Source organism: Eulemur rufifrons, chromosome 1 (genome assembly GCF_041146395.1).
Source record: "Eulemur rufifrons isolate Redbay chromosome 1, OSU_ERuf_1, whole genome shotgun sequence".
In the NCBI taxonomy this organism is placed as follows: Eukaryota; Metazoa; Chordata; class Mammalia; order Primates; family Lemuridae; genus Eulemur; species Eulemur rufifrons.
Window position 1 is genome coordinate 55,075,636 of NC_090983.1, and position 16,830 is coordinate 55,092,465.

The following is a 16,830-nucleotide window of genomic DNA, read 5'->3' on the forward strand; positions in this document are numbered from 1 at the left end:
CCCAATGAGGATAGGCTACCCAAGGCCCCTTGTCATCAGTGCCATCAGACAGGTCACTAGGCTGCACTCTGTCCTATGAGATCGTCCCAGGAGGGGAGTCAGTTCCCAGACTGGATCGCGGTACAACAATGAAGGAGCCTGCTCCCAGCAGCCCCCTGGTAGATAACTATCACTGGACTGGAGCCAAGGGTAGCCCTCCTGGTGTCAGGTAGGCCAGTAAATTTTCTTCATACTGGAGCTGCCTATTCTGTCCTCCTCACCTACTCCAGAAAACTGAAGACTCACTCCTGTATGGTCACTGGAGTCTCCGGGGTCCCTACCAAACAATTCTTTACTCTCCCTTTGTTTTGTTTGTGGGAGGACATGATCATTGAATATTTATTTCTAGTAATTTCTACTTGTGCTGTCAACTTGCTAGGATGAGACTTGTTTTCTAAACAGTGAGGGCAGGTTTCTTTCTATCCTTAGGAGGAACTCAGCTTCATAGGTCTCTTAACAGATTCAAAGGTCTCAGGCCAAAGTCAACAAGACTGGGAGGCAGATATCCTTGCGGTAGTCTGGGACTTCGGTTCCCCGGGCTGTGCCAGAACAGCCCAGCTGATTATGGTCCACCTCAAACCACAGCTAGGATATTCCCATGTTAAACAGTTTCCTTTGAGACCTAAGGCCCTGGCAGGTCTTGAGCCCCTTGTAAGATAATTCCTAGTTTCGGATCTACTTATACCGACTCGCTCTCCTTGTAACACCCCTATTTTACCTGTCCAGAAAAAGGACAGTACTTACTCATTGGTGCTAGACTTAAAGACAGTCAATGAGGCAGTGGTGCCTTTGCACCCTGTGTGCCCAATCTTTATACGTTACTGGGTAATATTCCCCCAGAGACCACGCATTACAGTGTACTGGACCTAAATAACGGACGCTTTCTAATCTCTCTCCACCCTGACTGCCAAAATTTGCTTTTGAATGGATGCCTCTACATGGCACACCCCACCAATTAACCTGGATGGTGTTACCACAGGGGTTCTGGGATAGCCCTCATCTTTTGGGCCAGGCCTTGGGGAGAGATGTGGATGACCTCCAACTCCACCAGGGTGTGGTGGTTCAATATGTTGATGACCTGATCTGCTCCCCAAGCTTAAAGGAGGCACAGGAACAGGCTATTTGAGTCCTGCAATTCCTGACTGATATGGAGTATGGGATATCATGTCGCAAAGCCCAACTGGCTCAATCTAAGGTGACCTACCTGGCACTTGTTCTCACCCCGGGAAAACGAGAGCTGTCTCTGGAGCGCGTCCAGGCCATAGTTTGTCTATCTGAATCTACCACTTGGCCCCTTCTGCTCTCTTTTCTTGGACTTACGGGGTTCTGCCAAATGTGTATACCTAATTATGGGCTTCTGGCTAAGCCCCTTTATATCTTTTTTTTTTTGAGACAGAGTCTCACTCTGTTGCCTGGGCTAGAGTGCCATGGCGTCAGCCTATCTCACAGCAACCTCAAACTCCTGGGCTAAAGCAATCCTCCTGCCTCAGCCTCCTGAGTAGCTGGGACTACAGGCATGCACCACCATGCCTGGCTAATTTTTCTATATATATTTTTAGCTGTCCATATAATTTTCTTTCTATTTTTAGTAGAGACGGGGTCTTGCTCTTGCTCAGGCTGGTCTCAAACTCCTAACCTCGAGCAATCCTCCCGCCTCGGCCTCCCAGAGTGCTAGGATTACAGGCGTGAGCCACCGCGCCTGGCCTAAGCCCCTTTATAAAAGCCTAAAAGGAAACACCAATAAGGAACCTCTAATACGGGAGCCTGAACAAAAACAGGCTGTTCAGGCATTAAAAAAGGCTTTACTCCAAGCCCTGGCCATGGGCCTACCACACCCTCAGAGAATCTTCTTTTTATATGCTCATAAGAGACATGGAATAGCTCTGAGGGTGTTAACATTGCTTTTAGGGCCACAGTTACAACTGGTGGCCTATTTATAAAAGAAATTGGACCCCATGGCTGCAGTCTGGCCTGCCCATTTGAGGGCAATAGTAGCCATATCTTTACTTTTACCAGAGGCTACTAAATTCACTATGGGGGCTTCCCTTACTATGAGAACCTCCCATTAGGTCTCTGAGCTCCTCTAGGGAGGGGTGACAAAATGGATCTCAGATAGCTGCTTGTTAAAATTTCAGGCTGTGTTAACAGAAACCCCTGACTTAAAAATTGAGACTTGTTCTGGATGCAGTAGTGCATGCCTATAGTCCTAACTACTGGGAAGGCTGAGTCAGGAGTTCTTCATGTTTTCTAATAAAATCCTCGGGTATTCCAGCAGTGTTTTTATACTTCTACAATTCAAAAATATTTAATAAATACTTAAGGAATAAATTCTATGGTGAAAAGAAAAACGTATCCATCCTGGGTCATGATATAAAATGGATTTTTTACTGTGGGTTATTGTCAAAAAAAGTTTGACAGCCAATGACCTCATCTGCATCCTGTATTCTTCAAGCCAAATTACAAATAAATACTGGATTTAATACTGGAACTTTAGGCATATGTTTTAAGGATTATGAAATGCATTTAACCTGATTTTCTAACAATAATGTGATCTTCATTCATAAAGCCTTTAACCCTTCATAGGTTCCATTACAATGGTTAATCTGCCGATAATGGATGGAAAACGGTTTAGAAAAATGAACCTTAAAGAAAGGAAAGATGTCTATAGATCTAACTTGGAAACTTAAATGCTAAAATCAAAACATAGTATTAACCTATTTGAAAAGACTCTCAATTCAATGTTAATCAGCTCATGCTGCTTTGATAAACATAATATCACATGCCTTTATATTATTTAAAATTTGAAATAAATATCATGAGTTAAAATAAGTTAAAGCAATGACATTTGGCTTCCTTTTCAAAGCATATCTGTTTACTACTCCCCCACACTATTCTACTCTCACCAATTGAATCTCTACTGTTAATTACTGACAGCTAAAAACTCTCAAGTCAAATAGTTTATAATACGTAAGTGATATTTAATCAAGAGGAAGATATTATTTCCAACCCCTCCAAAAAAACCTTTGTTGCAAATTATGCCACAGAATTCTGTAAAAATATTTTAATTATCTATAAAATTATAGATTAAATATGCTTTCTCCACTCTCTTTAGTAATTAATCCAAATATATAACAAAGTTTAAATCACATATAAAATGTTCTTTTAAATCTTTCAGTAGTTAGTTGCATTCACTAAATAAAGACATTTTTGTTTTAAAAAGTAGCTACTTACTAAATTATCTCTCCATAGTTTAATTTAACAATAACATTAAACTAGTAGTTTGAGGTTTAGCAGTCTCTTTCTTCTTTCATTCTCCTTTTCTTTCTCATATCTATACTCACAGACAAAAAAAAAACTTGGCATAAAGAAAAATAAGGGAATGATCTCTGTGAATGTGTCCTTCTAAAGTTTAAAGTCTCAACATGCACATGCTACACGAATATAAAAATATAGTACTAATACTATAATATTAACCTGAGCTACAAAAACTTTCCAGTTCTGAGATCAAGATAAAATCAGTCTGTTATTGCCTAGAAATGGTTTATCAAGAGATATCTTTATCTTAATCAACTTTCCTCAGAGCCAACTCTCAAAAATCAGAGTTACCTAAGAGAAGCTATAATAATTTTAATAATTATAAGCTATAATAATTGAAGGCTAGTTATTAATGACCAAACAAGCCAGTATTTAGGTTTTTATAGTAGTTTGATTAATGACCCCTCTAAGAGACTACCTTGCTTAAAACCCTCCTATTAAAACTCCCTCCATCACCTACAAGGCCCTACATAATCTGGCCTCTGCTCACATCTGCTCTTCTTCCTCCTGCTCACTACAGTACAAATACACCAGCCTAACTAAGCCAATGTCTACTACTCAGGAATGCTGTGCTCACAATTCCCTCTACCTAGAATGCTCCTCCTCTCAACCTAAGTATGGCTGGCTCCTTCTGGTCTTTCTGACCGTACTTTATAAGTCCACTTCTTAAAGAAATCTTCCTGAACACTCTGTTTAGTGTTACCCCTTGCAGTCTCCTCTATCATATAACCGTAAGAATCTATCTCCCCTACAGGAACATAAGCTTCAAAAGAGCAAGAATGTAAGCTCCAAAAGGGCTTCTGTAATGTTCAGAAGCCCATTCCTAAGCCTGGTTTACAGAAGGTGCTCAACAACATTTGTGGAATTAGTGAATGGATAAATGTTTTTTTTAAAGCACTAGAACTAAACTAAATATTAGAGATTTGAGTTTCAGAAAGCAATGTGTCAAATTGTTCTAACTGGCTCAAAGGATAGTCATATTTATGAGATATTCCAAATCACCTAAATCTAGATTATATATTTATCCCACATTTATAATCAGATTATGGTCATGCAAAATGTCTATTCCAGCCCTAATTTAACCAAAAAAAAAAAAAAAGAGAGAGAGAGAAAGAAAAAAGCTTATGACCAGTAGGAAGAGCTCTGATTACAACACTTTTTCCTGGGTGAAAAACCTTTAAGTGATCTCCCAACAGTTCCTTCACAATCTAGCCTCAGCCTCTATTTCCATACTCTCTCTCCTTCCATTTTGTCAGCCAAAGTAAATCACTTGCTATTTCTCTTGAGTACACCTTAACCTTTTTAACTTTCATGTCTTTGCTAACTTTTCTTCTGCCTGGAAAGTTCTTCCTCTTTCCCATTTGTATACATTAAAATCCTACACACATGGGGCACCAAAAACCATATTTCCAAATATCACAAACAACATTGATTTACCCATAAATCAAAGCCACAAATTTTTGAGGGATGCTCTGAGAGAGTTCAACACTTTTATAAATTGTAGCTAATTCTACAGTTTCTTCCTATGTCTGAATAACATACTTGCTATCAGGCATAGGAAATGTGAGTTTTATCATGATAAGGATTAGAGAAATACAGATAGACAAGAAAAAATGCAAAGGGCCAATTATACCAACTTTACTTAAGGGCCATTTGTCTTTCAGCACAAAATTGAAAATATGCAACTTGAATACTGCTTACCCCCAAATTCTGAATCAAATGTGGTCCATATAAATTTTTAATTTTTGGACTATTTCTCCTATCAGGATTATAGTAACAGGGTCTATTTTTTATATACACAGATCAGTCAGAATCTCTAGTATATAAATAAAATGGCTTGGGAATAAGAAATTTGGTAAGAAAATTTGCTAAAAAACCCAAAAAGCTGGTTGTTTGACAAAAATCAATAAGACAAGACAAATCTCTGGCAAAAAAAAAAAAAAGATAAAATGTAAGTGAGCAAAGTATGAAATGGGAAAAAGAAAATAACTCTAGGTATAATGAGAATAAAAAATGATGAAAGAATTATGAATAGCTATATGCCAATAAAGTTGAAAAGTTAGTTGAAATGGATAAAGTTCTACAAGAAATGAAGTACCAAAACTGATAAAAGAACCCAAATGATTTTAAGGGAAAGTTCTAATAAATGTTTAAGAAATAAATAATTCCAAAATTGTACAACCTTTCCAGAGAAAAGAAGAAGGTGGAAAACCACAAAACTCACTTAATCAGGCTAACAGAACCATTATAATAAAGCCAGAAAAAAATATAATGAAAGGAAGAAAGATTATAGGCCTTCCTCTCTTATGAATACAGATGAAGAATCCCTAAATATTATTAAACTAATGCAGCAACGTGTAAGAAAAATAGACCTCATAACCAAGCTGAGTTTATTCCAAAATGTAAGCATGCCTCTACATTAGAAAATCAGTGTAAATCATATTAATAAATTAAAAAATGAAGAAAAACATATGATCATCTCAAAATACAAAGAAACCTATAAGTTGGTTGCAAATATTTTGGTGGTTTTAAAGAATGCCCACAAATTCTTTGTGAGTGTGGACTGGACTTTGATTCTCTTTCAATGAACAGAACGTGGTGGAAGTGATGCTTTGTGACTTCCAAGGGTAAGTTATAAAAAGGATAGCTTTCTTCTGGCTCTCTTTTTCTCTTGATTACTCACCTTGGGAGAACCCACCTAACATGCTGCAGGGATACTTAAGAAGATCTGTGGAGTGACCCATGTAGGTAGGAACTCAGCTCTCCCACTAACAAGCAGCATCAACTTGCCAGCCATGTGAATGATCCACCCTGAAAGCAAGTTCTCGAGTCCCAGTCAAGACTTCAGATGACTACGGCTCTGACATCTTGATTTCAATCCCATGAGAGACCCTGAGCCAGAACCACTCAGCTAAGCCACTACCAAATCCTGACTGGCAGAGATTATGAGAGAGAATAAATGTTTATTGCTGTTTTGGGAAAAAACAAACGAATCCTGACACAAGAGGAAAGCTTGAAGAGACTATAACCATTTAAAAAAACTTGAAATTATGAATAACCTTGCTCTCTACCCCATGTAGAAAAAAGTCATAATCCAAGGCAGTTTTACAGTTGAATTCTATCAAGTTTTAAAGAAACAGGTAACACCTATCTTTTGCAAATTGTTCTACAAAATACCAAAGGGGAAAGCTGCCTAAGTTATTTTAAAACCATAACCATGATGACCACTGAACTTGAACAGAACAAAAAATTATAGGCAAATTTCACTTACAAATATATACAAAAATCCTAAATAAAATATTAGCTAATTTATTTTAAAAATACATGCAAAAACTCATCTGCCAACCCTACAGGTGACTATTAGTAATTAAAGTGAAAGAAGCATAAATACGTCTCCTGCTCTTTTAACATTTAGGGTAACCAAATAGCTCTAGTTATTGAGGGAAAGTTCCCTCTATAGAAGAACTTCAGCCAATAAATATAGAAAGAATGGTAGAATTACAAAAACAACGTTGCAACTCCTAATTAAATAACTGATTTAGATAACGATCATCCATGAGTATTAATATCATTAAGTAAAAGGTTGATAAAGAAATGAATAGTTGGTGGGTGTGGTGGCTCACACCTGTAAGCCTAGCACTCTAGAAGGCCGAGGCAGGCAGATTGTTTGAGCTCAGGAGTTCAAGACCAGCCTGAGCAAGAGCGAGACCCCACCTCTACAAAAAACAGAAAAAGTGGCTGAGCTTGGTAGTGCTCCTCTGTAGTCCCAGCTACTTGGGAGGCTGAGGCAGGAGGATCCCTTGAACCCAGGAGTTCAAGGTTGCAGTGAGCTATGACGACACCACTGCTCTATAGTCTGGGCGACAGAGAGAGACTGTCTCAAAAAAAAAAAAGAAAAAGAAAAAAGACATGAATAGCATGATATCAAAGTATCACCCTCAGATATCGCTTATTAGTCACAAGGGGTACCTATAATGGAGAAACCTGGACATCACAAGTGTAACCCAGTAATTAAGCTTAATGTCACTAACAGCTCAACAACCATATATATGTGCTACTGGTGTGATGCAGTATGAAGGACACAGCATCATCTATGAGATAGCCTTGCCAAAGGTGTTCAGCCTGAAGTGAATGAAGCTTTTTGATCTAATTTCCAGTTTGGAGGAAATATAAAGAATAGAAAAACAAAAGCTAAATATGAGAAAACCATCAGATAAACCCAGGAGGTGGACACTCTACAGACCGATTGGCCCACTCTCTTCAACAAGTATTATGGGGCAAAAAGTAGGATGTGTGTGGAGGATGTTCTAGATTTTTAAAATTAAAAACATATAACTAAATGTAATGTATGGTACAGCAAGATTTTGGTGGGAAATAATAAACTAATTTTTTGAGAGGAAGAAAAATGTTTATGAAGGTAGAACTATTAAGAAAAAGAGGAACCAAGGTTGGGGGTGACTTTCTATATGAGAAATTAGGATATAATACAAAGCCACAGTAATTAAAACTGGGTTAATTGTGCAGAATTGGACAAATAGATCCATTGTGAAAATAAAGACGCCAGAAATGCCCATGAATATGTGAGAACTTACTGCATGACAAAAGTTGGCATCAGGTATCAATGGGGGAAAAGATAGACTATTTAATAAATGGATTGAGCAAATTAGCTAACTATACAGAAAAATATTAGGTTGGATCCCTACCTCATACTATTTTTAAAAATATAACCCAAATATCTAAATATGAAGGGTAAACTATAAAGCTATTAGGAAAAAAACATAGGAAAATATATTTGTGTTCTCAACGCAGGAAAGGATTTCTTTTTTAAAAGACCAAAAAAGCACAAAAAAAGGGTTACACAGGTTGAGTATCCTTTATCTGAAATGCTTGGGACCATAAAGTGTTTTGGATTTTTTTGAATTTTAGAATATTTGCATTATAATTCACAGCTCAGCATCCCTAATCTGCGTATCTGAAATTTGAAATGCATTAATGAGACTTTTCTTTGAGTGTCATGTTGGCACTCAAAAAGTTTCAGATTTTGGATCACTCTAAATTTCAGACTTTTGGATTAGGGATATTCAACCTGTAATTAGTAGATTTGACCAAAATGAAGGATTCTGTTCAGTGAAGAATACTAGAAACAGAGTTAACAGATAACAGACTATAAGAAACTATTTTTAAAAAGACTAAAACAGACAGAAGCCCTACCTACAATATACAAAATATACAAGGAATGTCTACAAATCAGAAGATAAAAAACCCCAATAGTAAATGGGCAAAAGGATATGAATATGAAATTCACAGAAGGGAGAACTTGAAAGGTTAATAGCTACCTGATGGTCAATCTCCCTGTAATCAGATAAATGTTTACTAAAACATTCTGGTATACCACTTTATACCCACCATATCGGCAAAAATTAGAAAGTTGGATAGTATCCAGTGATGATGTGGATATGGTAAAGCCGTTACTTTTTCATGCGCTAGTAGTGGGAAGGTAAACTTTTGTAGCCATCCTTGAGAGTGGTATGCAGGACCTAATAAATTTAAGTAAGCCCTATACACAATAACACAGCAAGTGTATTCTTGGGCATAAACCCCAGAGAAACTTTTCCATGATCCTCACGGAGAAAGAATATATTCTTTGCAGTGTTATTTATGATAGTAAAGCAAAGAGACAAAAGCAATCTAAGCTAATAGCATTAGGGAAATGGACAAGATATGGTACATGATAGAATATTATGCACAGTCAGAAATAACTAGATTTGTATATGGCAACATGGAACAGAAAACATATAGCATGATGCCATTTATGTAAATGTATATACACGTAGATATATAAAACCTTGAAAAACTTAAAACACATGCAGGAAAGGACATGTTTATGTTAAAAATGCAAGAGTGGGTACTTAGTACACAAGTGGGAAGGAGAATGGAATTAGAGATGGGGAATGGGAGGAACACACACACACACATACACATACATACACACACACACAACTAACAAATGGTCTTTCAAGAATCAATGATGCAGGTGAGCCATACATTAAGAAATATGAACAAGTGAAACCAAAGTCCTAAAAAGGAAAGAAAAAAAATCCTATAGGAAAAAAATAAAGCCAATGCACAGAAAAAAATGATCACTCAAATAACAAGCTACAACTAACAAGTGACTTGGTTTAGTTACTAAGGTAACAAAAAAAAGTGTTTTGATTCATTTGCTCTTAAAATTGTAATATGCAACATAAGCTTATTAAATAAACACATAAAAATTAAAGTACTTCAGTCTTCGAATTCTACCAATAAGGAAAAGGAAAATGAGCTGAAATAACAATGAAGCAGACTATGAGAGTAACCAGCTTTTTCATCTTGAAACCTTTTAGAAATATCAGCTCTAAGGACAGTTATGTTGCAGTTTCACAACAGGCATACAGCAGTTACTATTGTCATTATTTGTCCCCTAGATGAGATGAAATTAGCCTGCAAACTAACCCTAAAATTTTAGGTCCCTAAAGGACAAAGGCCATGTCAAACTAAAATACTTTGTAACAGCACTCAGCACAGAACTATTTTAAGTAAGTATTTAATGCTTTCTGATATATAACTAGATTGTCCTCAGTACCTCTACTATTTCAGCTTTTTGGTCTAGCATAGCTATTAAAATGAACAACCCAGAAAAGAACAAGATTAAGCCAAATTACTGTCAAAATAAGCTACCAAAATTATCTTCCTTATTAGCATTGACAGCAGAAGGCTATAAGCATGTACTTCCATTTCTGTACCTTTGAATACTAATATACTTTGAATACTAATAATATAATTTTGATTTATTATACCTCTAATTTACAGAAATGAATACAAAGTTAAGATCAGGAATCATAGTAATCTTTGAGTTTAACACAGTATGGCACACAAAACTTGTTCCACAAATGTTTGTTGAAATAAATGATTGATTTAATAAGAAAAGTCAATTGGTAGCTCAGTCTATGTTAATAAATATAATTAATCTTGCAGCTCTTTTGAACAAATAACCATGTATTAGCACATCTGAAAAAAGGCAATTCCAAACAAATTATAAGATTAATGATTTTAAGAGACATGATAAGGAAAATACGCAAAATATATTAAGTCAACTCACTCAGCTATGTCTGAGTTGAACAGAATCTACACCTATCTCTCATAAATGGATATATTCTTATCCTTACCAATGGGGGATTCTGGAGTGAGCCCCATACTTTGAAGCAATGCTTCAGCTTCTCTTCTTTTTTTTTCAAGATCTGACTCTTCTTGCACAGGAGCCACAGCTTCCTTCTTCTGATCAGTCTAAAATTTTTAAGTTAAAAACTTAAGTTTACATATAGTATGAAACACTTCTGTTTTCTAAAAAAAAAGTATCTTAAATAATGGGCTAACACTGTATACTTTTAGGGCATGACTTAGTTTTGAGTACAGATTAAGTTCCTTTTTATAGTCATTAAGTCAAAATCATTCTCGATAGAGTTCTAGTAAATAATGTTCAAATGATATGTACTAAATTGATCCACTTTTATACGTAAACAAGGAGTTTCCACAAAAATTCTTCTAACAGATAAATTCAAAAAGTACAATCAACTTCAAATTATCTATAATATGAAATTGCTGTCCATGGTCAGGAATTGTGGAAACCTTCATCCCAATGGCACAAAAGCTTAACTATAAATATCACAACACTATAAAAAAAATTGAGGGGGAATTATTTAAGAGGCAACAAATTTTAAGTAAATGGACAATTCGATTTGTTAAAAAAGTATGAGTACCACAAACTTCTTTATACAAAGTCTTTATTTTACTTATGCAACTTTACATAGAGAGTTTATCAAAACTTCATCCAGATGAAGATTTTATTTTTTAAACTATAGGTCTTATTTTTATGATAATAAAAACATATGGTTGGGTTTGGTAAAATTAAAACTCACCTTTCCATAGCATATGACTTGTTATGAAAATTTTTGCCAGCTTTTTATTTATTATTGTCAAAATCTTCTAGTTAAACTAGATAAACCTCAATACTCTCACCTAAAACATCTCAAGTAAAATTTAGGCTTTCAAGGGAAAAATGTACACCTCAAATGCCCGTGTCAACTAGACAACTATTACTTATACGTTATCTGGAATGAATTTTGTTAGCCATGATTCTCTTTGATACCATTTTGACTTAAAGTCATCAGAAAATTTCATCCAAATAGCAAACAGGCTATATACTACCAAGCTGATACATCACTGTCTAAAACAATATATTGGTAGACTCTCTGTTTAATACCATTGAATTATCTCTTGTAATGTTTTATAAACTTTAAATTAAATACCAATCATGTAACAGATATCCCTTAGAGGCCACTTATGCCACTTATGGCCATCCTTAGAAAACAAAAATCAAATTTGCTCCTAACATTGAAGCATTTAAGCCTATAGATACTATTTTGGAATGGCTCTGACGGTCTGAATCATGCTTCTACCAGTGAGCTTTTAATCAAATAGCTAATGTAAAGTTTTAACCCTCTTATTATAGTGTATCACAGAAAGGTTCAGAAAAAACTAGCAAATTCTTCAATTATAGACCTTTACAGCATCATAGCAATGCTGCACATAAATTGTACCTTCAATTTTTCTACTATTGATTTTTCTTAATCTTAGAGATTTTTGGCAGTCTTGGCTATTACTTAGGCTACTGCACAGAAAAACTTGGTACTAAAGATACACTTAGGACAAACTAGCTTACACTGGCTATTTAAAACATATCAGTGATAAAAATATACAGATCTGTCTAAAGAGTTTCCATAGGGATAAAGTGTTTCAATATGGGAACAAGTAAAATATCTCCAGCTCAGGGTCAACATATATTTGCTGTATATGATGAAATACATGATGCCCAAAGTCTGAATACAGAGGGCCTGGTATACTTTTATGGTACTTTCAAACCTACTACTCAGTAAAAATATTACAATGACTAATTCATGATAAAAGAAACAAGAACGGCCAGGCGTGGTGGCTCACGCCTGTAATCCTAGCACTCTGGGAGGCCAAGGTGGGTGGATCGCTCGAGGTCAGAAGTTGGAGACCAGCCTGAGCAAGAGCGAGACCCCGTCTCTACTAAAAATAGACAGAAATTATCTTTCCAACTAAAATATATATAGAAAAAATTAGCTGGGCATGGTGGCACATGCCTGTAGTCCTAGCTACTCGGGAGGCTGAGGCAGTAGGATCGCTTGAGCCCAGGAGTTTGAGGTTGCTGTGAGCTAGGCTGATGCCACGGCACTCACTCTAGCCCAGGCAACAGAGTGAGACTCTGTCTCAAAAAAAAAAAAAAAAGAAAGAAAAAAAGAAACAAGAACAAATCCCCTAATCAATTAAATCATCTATTATATGTATTTCTGTTTATCATTAATACTATCCATTCTGACAAATTATTAGCAGGTTAGAGTAGCAAAATATTTAGATAAGTTCAAAATCCAAACTAAATTATGATTTGTATGCCATATCGAGCTATTACAACATACGCCCCTTATTTTATTTAATAAATATATTCCCAGAAGACTATGTAAATTGAACTTTTATAAATCAAATCTTAGAAATGTATCAATCTATATGAAATATTTTTATTTAGGCCGGGTGCGGTGGCTCACGCCTGTAATCCTAGCACTCTGGGAGGCCAAGGCGGGTGGATCGCTCGAGGTCAGGAGTTCAAGACCAGCCTGAGCAAGAGCGAGACCCCGTCTCTACTAAAAATAGAAAGACATTATATGGACAACTAAAAATCTATATAGAAAAAATTAGCCGGGCATAGTGGGGCATGCCTGTAGTCCCAGCTACTCGGGAGGCTGAGGCAGTAGGATCGCTTAAGCCGAGGAGTCTGAGGTTGCTGTGAGCTAAGCTGACGCCACGGCACTCACTCTAACCTCGGCAACAAAGTGAGACTCTGTCTCAACAACAAAAAAAAAAAAAAAAATATTTTTATTTAGTAAAAAACAATCATATTTTAATTTACCAGGTTTGTCATTTTCAGTTAGCTGTCTTCTTTAAAGTAAGATTTACTTATGGTGCTACATTTGTGGTCACACTGCTAGAATTTTTTTTGAGACAGAGTCTCACTCTGTCACCCCAGGTAGACTATAGTGGTGTCATGATAGCTCACTGCAACCTCAAACTCCTCAGCTCAAGCGATCCTCTTGCCTCAGCCTCCTGAGTAGCTGAGACAACAGGCACATGCCATGACACCTGGCTAATTTTTCTGTTTTTAGTAGAGATGGCCTCTTGCTCTTGCCCAGGCTGGTCTCAAATTCCTGAGCTCAAGCAATCCTCCTGCCTCAGCCTCCCTGAGTGCTAGGATTACAGGCACGAGCCACTGAGCCCAGCCACAACTGCTAGATTTTTACTATCCTGAAATTATTGAAATTAAATTATTGAAAAATTATGAAAGTATAAGTACTTGGAATAAAGACCAATTATTTTACATTAAGTTTATTTAAAAAAAAAATCAAACATACTTCCTTTTTTTTCCTTTCTTCTTCTTTTCTCTTTTTTTCCTCTCTGATTTGGGCCAATCGCTGCTTCTTACGTTCCAACTCAGCCTTTAATTCACTTTTGTCCGACATGTTTGTGACCTTAAGCAGCAGAAAATCATTTAAAATAATCATTAGATTGGTAAAAGCAAAACACTTTTAAAGAATTAGTGCTTCAAGAAGAGAACTGTTCCATGAGGCCATGTAGTTCAATGCTATCTAGAGACCATGTAAACCCTACTTTTAAAATAATGGAAGCATATATATACTACTGAGTTGAAAAAAATTATAAACAAATGCATATAAGAAATAAATATTATCCAAGGCTAAGCATAACAACTAGCACATAGTAAGTGCTTTAATATTCACGTGTCCAAATTGAACACACTGTGTCAATGTTTTTCATGACAATATATTAGGCCACTGGAGAAGATATAGGTCAAAACTAGCTCTTAAAACAGAAGATGTGGGTTGGCATTAAGAAGCTCTTATGCTGTATGACAGGGATCAAAACTATTACCAGAGTTTTACATTCATTCTTAGAAACTTGATAAAAGCAATATGAGGTCAAACAGAAAATTCCTGTAAATTCTACTTTTTTCTTTTTCCTGTAAATTCTAAAAAGTGCCATGGAAGTAGTAATATTAAAGGCAAACAAAACATAACAGTTACCATTATTAACTATCAAACCAAATGACTTATTTCTCCACAATAACACCTTAACTGCACCCCTTACAGCACTTACAGCACATTTGTGAACACACCTGAAACGTTTCCTATTAGACTGTAATCTACTTGAAATCAGAGACTGTGTTTTTGTCATTTTTGTTGCCTTCACAGTATCCAGCACAGTGACCTTAACATTAAATTGATACTGGCTAAATAAATAATGGATAAGGTAGACAGAATTACAGAGCTTCAAAAAACAATTACATAAACACTACTTCATCTTCAGTTTTAGGAAGAAGTAATGAATTAGGATTTTTTTTTTAATTGAAAAAGAAGCCTAGCAGCTGAGCATAAAGTAGGCACCAGGAACTTGTCACTTTCTTCATATGATTGATTTATTATAATGATCAATCTTTCTCAATGTCTCTGTACAACTGAAGTATTAAATGCTTTTGATCAAGAAAACCAGGAGAATAACCTCTGGAAAACTATTTAGAAGGAATCTCTTAAAAAGCACAATGATTAAATCATAATAAAGGTAAGTTAGTCAAGAGGAAAAGTCCATCTACTAATAAATGCATAAAGGAAATTTCAGCTGCAATACTCCATAAAGACTGGCATGCTAGTTGATAATTTTCAAGTATACAAAAACAGTGAAAAGTGGAAGTGGCAGATCCATATATATACAATATCTACCAAAATTCATTTGGACAAACTAAAAAAGAAAACAAAAGAACATGTTTCTTATTCCGCCCTTTCTTCACCTCTAAATAGCTCCATACTAATAGCTGTTGAAAAGAACTTCCACACTGTATGCTAAGCTAAACACATTATTTTTTGTTCAGTGTCAACTGTAAAATAGATACCAACAATAACTGATATTAAAGTAAGTACATTTTAAGTCAAAACCTAAGAACAAAGTTCGACCAGCTGAACTGGAACTGACCAATCCTCCCATCCTCAGAGAGACCAGAGCCTCTATGACTGACATGTTCAGTTTCTTAAAACTCCAAGAAAGTCTCTAGAGTTTTGTGCAACAATCTCCTTATTTGGGGACTTTCCAATACACACACACAAGGCGAGGGGAAACGCTATCAATCCAAGTAAGTAATGACTTTTATTTTTAAACGGAGCAAAGCGAAAAGGAATCACTTTCTCCCCTGAGATCACCGCCAAGAGGGCGCGGTCCAGGCCAGGGCGTCGGGGAAAGAGGCCAGTGGGCGCCAAACAAGTCTCAAGGCTCCGCAGGCCGCCTCTGGAGAGTCAAGAAGGGAAGGGAGCGGACCCCTCTCCCCAGGCCGCACTGAGTCACCACACCTGGTTCCCCTTCCCTCTCCTCCCCAAAGCCGGGCCGGGCGGCGCTGTCAGCAGGAACTGCCAAGCTGCCCTTCGAGTCCCAACGTGGGACACAGCAGCGAGGAGGGCCTCGAGGGAAAAACACTCAACCCACCTGTCAGGTGGCGGGATAGGGAAGTTCTCCCGCCTGCAATTTCCCGAAAACGTCCCTCGCCTAAGCCCCCAACGCCAACTGCTGCCACCACTAGCTCCGCGGTTTCCCGAAGCACACAAAGAGGTATGGGCGGTGGCTGCTACGGCGAGAGCTAAGGGACAAATGACTCACCATAACGAAGTCTCTCCCAGAAATAAGGGGTGGGGCCCTGCTGAAGGGAATTGTAGCCCCTCCGTGACTTACCCGTTGTAAAGCAGAAGCCAACAGATAAGACAAAGAACACAGCCAGCCTAGGAGCCTGAAGTTTTTCTGCTCTGCCGAAAACTGGAAAACTACGCCTTATATCCTCGGGCTGGATATGCAATTACCCACCTCGCCTTCCCAGCTGACACGAATGAGAACTACAAGCCCCAGCAACAAGAGAAACCTGTGTGCGGCGAGCAATGCCTTCTGGGAATTGTGGTCACTGGTAGTCGCACGGTGTGCTGGGATATGTAGTGTGTCCTGGCCTTTCGAGTTCCCATTTCAAGGCCTTCCTTCAAGATTGCAATAAGAAATTTCTCTTTAATTTTTTCTTGCCCGTTGGTCAGTGCTCACAATGTTTTATGTGTTATATCGTAAGACCTTTAGCCCAACACTGGCAGAATTTTAAGAAGGGCTATTCTGCAGTGGTGAATCCATGAATTACTCCGCACATTTGGTGAAGGACACGTTTTAGGAAAGATACATTATATATATGTTTGTATCAGTTTTAGAAAAAAATGCGTTATAGAGGCTTCATGTGACATCTTAGGCAAAATGTAAATAAAAATATGTTAA

The 16,830-nt window shown here is 37.0% G+C and overlaps 1 protein-coding gene across 12 annotated transcripts in view; it reads right to left on the bottom strand.

Annotated features, from left to right (window-relative positions):
• Nucleotides 1-16,412, bottom strand: part of DYNC1I2 (dynein cytoplasmic 1 intermediate chain 2) — a 62,827-nt gene extending 46,415 nt beyond the window's left edge. For 6 of the 12 annotated variants that reach the window (XM_069471240.1, XM_069471218.1, XM_069471162.1 and 3 more), the window contains exons 1-3: nt 16,255-16,412; nt 13,878-13,994; nt 10,560-10,677 (exon numbers count right to left, since the gene is read on the bottom strand). In XM_069471240.1, coding sequence (XP_069327341.1) covers nt 10,560-10,677; nt 13,878-13,985 — 226 coding nt within the window. In that variant the 5' untranslated portion in view covers nt 13,986-13,994; nt 16,255-16,412. Of the gene's footprint in view, nt 1-10,559; nt 10,678-13,877; nt 13,995-16,011; nt 16,129-16,254 lie in introns of those variants that run through there. The other 6 variants (XM_069471229.1, XM_069471207.1, XM_069471153.1 and 3 more) reach the window with 1 other exon arrangement.
• Nucleotides 16,413-16,830: the final 418 nt, after the last annotated feature.